Raw genomic sequence first — 10,147 nt, 5'->3', positions numbered from 1 at the left:
GATTAATGATTTCAGACAGAATGCATATACAAAATGCACAATAGGAATAAATGCAACTTTTAAAAGAATGGTTATTTTATTCTCTTCAATATAAAGAAATGGTTCAGTGATAGTTGTGAGGATTTCAAATGACAATAATGTACAAAAATATTGCACTGTAATATCCTACAGGAAATGCTGTTGCTGTAAAAACTTTACACACCCTGTATTATTTATTAATATATAACCTTGTTGGAAGGAAGCCAGATGGATTACATTTTAAGGGCAACAAAACAATTGCTCCCTGTTGTTTTTGAGGAAAATGATAAGATTTGTGGAGTCATTAACTTAGGGTGTGGAGTGTTTTAGCACTGGTTTGTTAAGGAAGACTTCCTCCATTACAAAACAAGCATTTTGCTCAAAAGGGAAATTCGCAATCACAAGGTTCAGTTTTGCAGTCTCAACAACCCTGCTAAAAATACAGTATACATAGTGTATCTGAAAGTATGTATGAATCAAAATGTTTGCGACCATGTCAGAGTAGAGTAGAGTTGAGATGAGAAGCCATAAAAACAGCTGGGCCTCAAGGGGTTGTTAAATATCTTCCAAATATGTATAAACACACTGTATGTTCGCTTTGCCTCAGAGGTCTGGACTCTGAAGTGTATCCCCCAGAGCATGTTGTGGTCACTTCCATCATATCTCCATCATTGGAGATATTTCAGAGAAAGAAACCCAAATAAGCTGAATACTAAGGGTTGAATCCGTGGGACAAACTTTTGATGTTTCGATCTAAAATAAAGACTGTGCTGAAAAAGTGCTGTTCAGAAGCGGAAATTACTCTCACTTCCCACAATGCATGGTTTCCAAGTTCCAGAAGTGAACATTCATCTTGGTCTCGATCTCGATGTCTTTCAATATCTGTTGGCGAGACGTTGAAAGTTGAGGTATGAATAGCATGCATGTAATTTTATTACATGCATAAAAGTATACTTTGAAGTATATACCACGGACGGTGTGCAGCCTAATTTTTGTGTCCATGTGGACAGTGCACGTACAACAGCACATGTATGAGTGATGAGTGCTTGAAAACAAAGTTCACTAGATAGTATGCACACGCCGAATGTGGCTTTCCGTGCTCACGGCCAAAGGACTATAATTTAAAAGGTTTTAAAAGATGGAGCAGAAAATTAAGTATACCCAGTCCCAGGCCTTAAAATGTTATAGAGTGCAAACCTGCATGAACTGTTCAAAGGTGATTCCCTCATAAAATTCATCAGGACCCTAAAAACAAAAAGGTCACATCAGAATTTGACATTGCAGTGGAAATCAGATGAATTTACAATTAAGAGAAGCATCATGGACAGTGTTGCTAGATTAGCGACTGGTTTACATGTAGTCAGTCACTATATCATACTCTTTCCGTTGTCTGGCAGAAAATATGTAAATGAGAACAGCTTATTGGATATTGGTTATTAAAATACAGTATGTGTGCATGGCTTAGGAGAGAAAACAGATGTAAAGTTCCAACAAAGTGAGGACATTACGTCATCTAGTGACATATTTTTTGAGCAGGATTTAGCTACTCTCCATTGAAAGTAGTTGGCAACACTGATCATGGAAAGTCACCGTACCATCTGACCCACTGTCTCACTGGCGACTTCCAGCATGGCAGCATCTGAAATGGCTTTGGCTGTTTCTGCTCCTATGGTTTCAGTGCTAGACAGCAGCTCCTCTACCACCTGCAATCACAATTACAATCAGTATCAAATCGTGCTACTGTGTTTGTAGCCATAAAAGTAGAAGTCAAATGATTCTTACACGTCTATATTCATCCAGAGTGATGACGCCATCATTGTCAGTGTCGTGCATGTTGAACAGAACTACAGAGAAGGGAATATGCTTTTACCAAGTAGTTGTGCGGTGCGCATAAAATAAAAATGTAAATCAGCAAAACTGTATAAATACTGAGAGAAATTCAAATAGCATCTCAAATGTTAAAATGGGCATTTATAGTGACGCTTAACCATAGTTTAGATGTTTTCACACACAGGATAATTCTATGTAACACCTCAAAGTATTATAAAGGGGTAGTTCACCCAGAAATTAAAGTCATTTACTCACCATGTTCTTCCAAACCTGTACGAGTTTCTTTCTTATTGGGAGTCAATGGCTTCCATCAACTGTCTGGTTACCAACATTCTTCAAAATATCTTCTTTTATTTTCAACAGAAGACAGAAACTCATACAGGTTTGGAATAACATAAGGGTGAGTAAAAGATAACAGAATTTTCATTTTTGGGTGAACTATCCCTTTAAAGTTACATTGCAGTGTGAGATCTGCAAAACTTGTTTTGATCAAAACTGCAATTGAGAGAACATCTATATGCGGTCTTTATTTCTTTATTCTCACAGCGTAGTTTCTCCTTCTTGATGGTTTTTCTCTCCTCCTCAGCAATGTGTGGTTTGGGTGGTTTGAAAAAGGCCAGGATGGTAACGAATTCCTCAAAACCGATCTCCTGCAAACAGCCCTTCTCCTTTTGACCCAAGTTCCTTGATGACAACACACAGACATTATCCACTGAGTATATATAGAAGTATTACTGTATAATCTTTTTATTTCATTGCAAAATGTAAACTTTTACAGCCTAACTCATAAAAATAAAGTTGGATATACACTCACCTAAAGGATTATTAGGAACACCATACTAATACTGTGTTTGACCCCCTTTCGCCTTCAGAACTGCCTTAATTCTATGTGGCATTGATTCAACAAGGTGCTGAAAGCATTCTTTAGAAATGTTGGCCCATATTGATAGGATAGCATCTTGCAGTTGATGGAGATTTGTGGGATGCACATCCAGGGCACGAAGCTCCCGTTCCACCACATCCCAAAGATGCTGTATTGGGTTGAGATCTGGTGACTGTGGGGGCCATTTTAGTACAGTGAACTCATTGTCATGTTCAAGAAACCAATTTGAAATGATTCGAGCTTTGTGACATGGTGCATTATCCTGCTGGAAGTAGCCATCAGAGGATGGGTACATGGTGGTCATAAAGGGATGGACATGGTCAGAAACAATGCTCAGGTAGGCCGTGGCATTTAAACGATGCCCAATTGGCACTAAGGGGCCTAAAGTGTGCCAAGAAAACATCCCCCACACCATTACACCACCACCACCAGCCTGCACAGTGGTAACAAGGCATGATGGATCCATGTTCTCATTCTGTTTACGCCAAATTCTGACTCTACCATCTGAATGTCTCAACAGAAATCGAGACTCATCAGACCAGGCAACATTTTTCCAGTCTTCAACTGTCCAATTTTGGTGAGCTCGTGCAAATTGTAGCCTCTTTTTCCTATTTGTAGTGGAGATGAGTGGTACCCGGTGGGGTCTTCTGCTGTTGTAGCCCATCCGCCTCAAGGTTGTGCGTGTTGTGGCTTCACAAATGCTTTGCTGCATACCTCGGTTGTAACGAGTGGTTATTTCAGTCAAAGTTGCTCTTCTATCAGCTTGAATCAGTCGGCCCATTCTCCTCTGACCTCTAGCATCAACAAGGCATTTTCGCCCACAGGACTGCCGCATACTGGATGTTTTTCCCTTTTCACACCATTCTTTGTAAACCCTAGAAATGGTTGTGCGTGAAAATCCCAGTAACTGAGCAGATTGTGAAATACTCAGACCGGCCCGTCTGGCACCAACAACCATGCCACACTCAAAATTGCTTAAATCACCTTTCTTTCCCATTCTGACATTCAGTTTGGAGTTCAGGAAATTGTCTTGACCAGGACCACACCCCTAAATGCATTGAAGCAACTGCCATGTGATTGGTTGATTAGATAATTGCATTAATGAGAAATTGAACAGGTGTTCCTAATAATCCTTTAGGTGAGTGTGTATATATATATATATATATATATATATATATATATATATATATATATATATATTGGCTGTACACATTTTTAAGTGCCATTCACACGACACTGTTTTCAACTATTGTTTTATGCTTTTTTTGCCGTTTTGGGGGCTTGAAAACACACTTTTTAAACCGGTTTCAAAGTGCACGTTTTTGAAAATGATACTGTTATCGTCTCCATGTAAACTACAGAAAGGCAAATTTGTGAAAACAGTGACATCATGTTGCATGCACGTTATGTGTTCAGTCTATAAGCAAGTATAGTGTTTCTTTACAAAGTGTCATCGCCAACTACTGGCCTGGCAGCGGAATACAGCGTTTTTAGTCATTTTCACAGATTCTTGTGAACTGGGATCATTTTGACAATGTTCTCGACTTTACTCAAAAACGCAAAGGAAAATTGCAAAACAATTCATGAAACTACAAAAATAGAAAAACATCAAACCACATCTAGATAAAAAAGCTGTGGACTTTCCTTTTAAATCTGAGATACCTGCAACCAACACCTGCATTCCCCCCTCCTGCCATCCACCAGGCCCAGATGATGTTTCACCTGCCTGTTTAAAAGTCTGCGCTGGCCAACTGGCCCCCATTTCACACAGATCTTCAACAGATCACTGGAGGAGTGTGAAGTTCCCTACTGCATCAAAAGCTCCACTATCATTCCGGTCCCCAAAACCCCCCCAAAATCACTGGATTTAATGACAACAGACCTGTCGCTCTCACATCTGTGGTCATGAAGTCGTTTGAGAGACTGGTGTTGGCCCACCTGAAGGACATCACTGGACCCTTGCTGGATCCTCTTCAGTTTGCATACAGAGCGAACAGGTCTGTGGACGATGCAGTCAGCATGGGACTGCATTACATCCTGCAACATCTCGACAGACCTGGCCTTCAATACCATCATGCCTGATCGTCTCACAGCCAAACTGATCAAGCTCTCCATGCCCACCCCAATCTGTCAGTGGATCACCAGCTTTCTTACAGATAGGCAGCAGCTAGTGAGACTGGGGAAAGTCGCATCCAGGACCATCAGCACTGGCGCTCCTCAGGGTTACGTCCTCTCCCCACAACTCTTCTCAATGTACACAAATGACTACACTTTAAAAAAAACCTCTGTTAAGCTCCTCAAGTTTGCAGACGACACCACTGTCATCGGCCTCATCCACAATGGTGACAAGTCTGCATACAGACAGGAGGTCATACAACTGGCTGCCTGGTGCAGTCATACCAACCAGGAGCTGAACACGCTCAAAACAGTGGAGAGATGATAGTGGACTTCAGGAGGAACACCTCACTCTCCATCATGAACAGTGGAGTCATTCAGGTTCCTGGTCACCACCATCTCTCAGGACCTGAAGAGGGACACTCACATAGACTCTGTTGTGAAAAAGGCCCAGAAGTAGTTGCGCTTCCTTCGCCAGCAACCTTCCATGGGAACTGCTGACACAATTCTACTCAGCCGTCTGAGTCTGCTCTATGTGCTTCTTTAACCGTCTGGTTTGGTTCAGAAGATTACAACGGACAGTGCGGACTGCTGAGAGGATTATTGGTGATCCCCTGACCTGTACTCCTCCAGAGTGAGGAAAAGGGCAGGTAAAATCATCACACTCCACTCACCCTGTTGCCTCAGATCACTGGGCACTAGCACATATAGGCACAGGAACAGCTTTTTTTCTACAGGACATTTCACTCTTAAAGAGTTGAATGCCTCCCTAAGCATTTGCCTGTAAGCAATCCAGGCAATATCTTTGTAAATTCAGTTGATATTTATTCATTATCTGTAAATATGTTTATTGTGACTAAACCTAACTGTGTCTTTATACTTTTAGATTTTAGGTGACATGTGAAGGCCAAGTATGGTAACCCATAGGGGTGTAACAATACCCTCAAGTCACGATTCAATATATATCACGATAACGACACGATAACTTGAACTCTTACGATACGATATTATTGCGATACTCCAAGACATATGGTAAAAGGTTAACAAAAAATGTACTATTGATTAAAATGCAAAATTCGGTATAGAGACAGAGCGCATTTAGGCCATTTAGGACTCTAGTGTCCTTAAACGCTCGTTTTTTTGGGGTCGACAGCTTATAAAAACTTAGTTCTGGGTTTTTTAGCTTTTACACCCTGTCACATAGCAGCATTTAGACATTGTTTAGTTTTTTTGTTCTAAGTCAAAAATGACAAGGAGACAGCTTCAGGCAATACAAAGTCAATGGAGACGGTTGGATTGTCCCCCGCCCCCGGAGGGCGTGGTTTTCAGATTATGACGCATGTCGCTATGTCTCTATTACATTGGGTCTGGAAATGAATAGGCTTAGACTTGGTGTTGGTAACCCAATGCACAGGACAACAATGGTGACACCAGAATGATTCTGAAGCTTTAAATACAGAATTATTTTAGACGAATATGCTTGCACTCTTTCATTGACTAGATATTTAAAATAATGTAGGCCACACATTTGGCATTATCAGGACCCATAAATATTCCCCCATTACATTATTATACATTATATTCAACAATATATAGTAGTTTAATGTAGTACTGACACTAAAACTCTGTAAACTTGAATTTTTTCTCACACAGTAATTTTCGTTTTGGGTGAACTATACACAATACATATTGTCAGTCACTATCCACGATACATATTGTTGCATTTTTGTATTGCGATATATTGTGACACCCCAACCCATACTCACACATTTGTCCTCTGCATTTAACCCATCCAAGTTAGTGAACACACATTTAGAGCAGTGTGTAGTAAACACACACACACACACACACACACACACACACCTTATCTTCGAGATTATATACCTTCGGGATACCAGTCTGACTCTCTAACTATTAGGCATTGATTATTAACTGATTCTAATTCTGATATGGACCCATATGTTTGAGTCTTTCCTTTTCGGTACACACCTTGTATCAAAGAAGGCCTCAATGATCTGTCTTCGGATTGGGTTGAGGGCCAAATCGCTCATATTCTCAAGGTGTTCACGTCTGAAATTTAGAAGAAATGGTTCTTTTTACACTACATTTCATTATAAAGGAAAATGAGTGTTTCAAAACACACATTTCAATAATACACGCTGTGTCATATGATATTAAGCAGAACTTACATCAAAATTAGAAAAGCTAACTGGTAAAAACAACATATTGCAACAACAGATTTTGTTTAACTGTAACTCAAATCTGCATCCATAATTTGCAGACCAATGGGTCTGCCCTAACACAGGCATTAATATAAAGTGTGTGATAGATGACCGTTATGACAGTATTTGTTTACAGTCAATATAGTCTAAATGAGTGGCATCAGGTCATTTGTACAGTACCTTAAAGTGTCTTCATCTTGAGTCAGGTACGTAAATCTGTTATGGAGGTTTTTTAGCTGCTCTATGGAAACTAAAGTGAGAAAAAGACAGCAAATTTAGGAAGATTTCAAATAACTTTGCAAGTCAATGCAGTGACAGTCAAAGCTGTTATGAAGGAGTGATGGAGTCTGAAATCGCATACTCTCTTGAGTAGGTGCTTATTTTGAATCACTAAAATAGTATGTTCTATATAGTATGAGTGTGTGTAGTATTTGAATGTAATCCAGACATACTACAATCCCCATGTTGTCATTATCATGTGACCCTACCAGCGTCAGTTGCGTTGCTTCACTTCCATTTAAAAATCCTCTCCTGTGGCCTCATGGGATAGTGAGGTGTCCATCGTATCAATCAATCAATCAATCAATCAATCAATTTATTTATATATAGCACACTTAAAACAACCATGGTTGACCAAGGTGCTTCACAGGTTAAAACAACAACAATTACTACTCATACATTTATACAACAATAAAACATGTGTAATATACAGTATACGAGGTATAGTGAAAATTAAAATAAAAATTTAAAATTACCAAGAAATTAACAAACCTAACTCGAAGGAAAAGCCAAAGAAAAATAATGAGTTTTTAACAATGATTTAAAGCATTCCAGAGTTTGGCAGGTTCTGATATGGACTGGCAAGTTGTTCCACAATTGAGGGGCAGCTACACTGAATGCTCGATCACCTCTGGTTTTTAGTCTGCTTCTCGGTACATTCAAGAGGAGGAGATTAGCGGATCTTAGCGCTCTAGCCGGTATGCACTCTTCAGAATCTCATCAGAAGTAGTTGGTCATCTGGGTACCTTTTTGCCTTTTATGATACTTTGAATAAGGACATGCTTCTTTTCTCACATCCTGTTTTTCTCCTATTATATAGTGAAGTATGCGATTTCGGATGCAGCCGATATGTGTTTGTGGGTGGGGTGCAAGATGAATTGATAATGAATCATATCATCAAACTGAGTTGTTAAACAATGCATGTTTTATAAGGTAACCATAATAAACTCTCAGATTACAACAAGAGGGAGGTGATGGACTCAATGTACAACACTGTCAACATGTCACAGTGCAAATTGTATTTATAGATATTTAGTCAACCAAAATGGAATGTGCAATCAATCCCTGATCTTATGACAGCTGACACCAAATCAAAACACTCACTATTATTATTGCTCATACAATATGCATTTGAGATTTCTAGTATGTGCTAACTGTACACTATATATATATATATATATATATATATATATATATATATATATATATATATATATATATATAATGTATAACTAACATAAAGGCTAATAAATGCTGTAAAAATATATTGTTCATTGTTAGTTCATGTTAATGCATGTTTACTTACTGTAAACAAATATTATTGGAGTACGTTTTACAAGAAAATACTGTTTCAGTGTTTGTACTTCAAAATTTCACCATTTCTTTGTAATTTCTTTGTGAAATTTACTAGCAATTTCTGTGTGAAAATTATTTTAGAGTGACATAGAAAATAAAATATTGAATCTTTTTAGTAAGGTTTTTATTTTGATTTTTGAATTATTGATTTTAATTTGTACATTTTTATGATTTAATGAATTGATTATTACGAACACCCTGCAGTTCCTTTTACAAAACCATGATGGCTATTATTTTCTGCTGTTAACTGAGACACTTCTCTTTAATGGTGGAAATGACAAGAAGAAGTAAATTATAGGCTATAGTTGAACAAATACATGCTCACAAGAAACTAAAACCAGTAATACCAGAAAAACTAATATGTAAAGAAGAATAGTGTAAAGGAAGCAATATCTATTCTATTCTATCACAATTGAGTTTATTATAATCTATTCATACAGTTGTACAGCAAATAACTGTCCTTTCCTCAATAATGATCTATTCGCACAGTTATATTCACAGTTATGAGAGGGATTACTTGTGATTCTCCAAAAGTCCTTCTACTTCTACATTTAAACCGAGTGAAATTCGGGGTTGGTTAGATTTAGGTAGTTGTGTGTGTTGACAGTTCATTACTTTATTGCATTGCATCACTAGAATGCACTGAGAATTTAGACAGGCTATATGCACTAAGCATTTTAATATGCATATATTTGTTGTACAGTCATCGAAAGATCAAGGGTCATTAACAAACATAATATAATGCTAAACATATCACTAATAATGATCATTTTGAATTTGTGTGAATGTGTGTGCTTTTTTTAACCATGCATGGTACTATTCTATTCTTTGAAGTACATTGGGGTATTGTGTATATGAATACCATAGTACCATACTACCTTCAGGTACTATCACTGTACCATAGTACTTTTTTGTAAGTGTCTAACGTTAGGTCTATCGTTTAAGCACACCTGGAAAAATGTAGCCGTCTATATATTTAGAAAGTTAGATACTCACAGCCAGTTTTATCAGTCAGATCTTGAAACTCAGGCAATCGTCCTGACTGAGAAGCTCCCATGTTAACGTCCGGAAGAGACAATCACAACTTTTGCAATGTGCGTTGCGTTCGCTCACACTTTGACAGCAAAGCTCCGCCCCTCTCATGAAATATGCAAATAAGCAGCAGCGACACACACACATATGGCTCGACCGGTTTTTACTGGGTTTGCGATCCGAACATTATTTTGAGACCCAGACATTTACATATGATAATCTCCAAACTACATAAAAGACATCCTGGCGTTTCTGTCATAGCAATATTTGGGGTCGTGGTCAATAAGATTTAGTGAATATATAAAATATAAATTATTAAATAATACGAATCCAAGTAAATTAATTGAGTTCAGCTTATATAATTAAACTGAAGTTTCTTAAAGATATTGTTTTTAAAACAACACTGCAAATA

General features: G+C 38.1%; 1 protein-coding gene across 1 annotated transcript; it reads right to left on the bottom strand.

Moving 5' to 3' along the window:
- Window positions 1-53: 53 nt before the first annotated feature.
- tesca (tescalcin a) lies at window positions 54-9,844 on the bottom strand. The gene is made up of 8 exons (XM_084113493.1): window positions 9,700-9,844; window positions 7,249-7,318; window positions 6,836-6,916; window positions 2,393-2,532; window positions 1,801-1,862; window positions 1,614-1,721; window positions 1,216-1,263; window positions 54-900 (listed from the first exon to the last, which is right to left on the bottom strand). The coding sequence occupies exons 1-8, from the start codon at window positions 9,758-9,760 to the stop codon at window positions 823-825; spliced, it is 648 nt and encodes a 215-aa protein (XP_083969619.1). The 5' UTR covers window positions 9,761-9,844; the 3' UTR covers window positions 54-822.
- Between the last annotated feature and the right edge of the window lie 303 nt (window positions 9,845-10,147).

This window comes from Abramis brama, assembly GCF_963993115.1.
Source record: "Abramis brama genome assembly, chromosome: 5".
NCBI classification, from domain to species: Eukaryota; Metazoa; Chordata; class Actinopteri; order Cypriniformes; family Leuciscidae; genus Abramis; species Abramis brama.
This window is presented reverse-complemented; position numbering and strand designations above follow the sequence as displayed.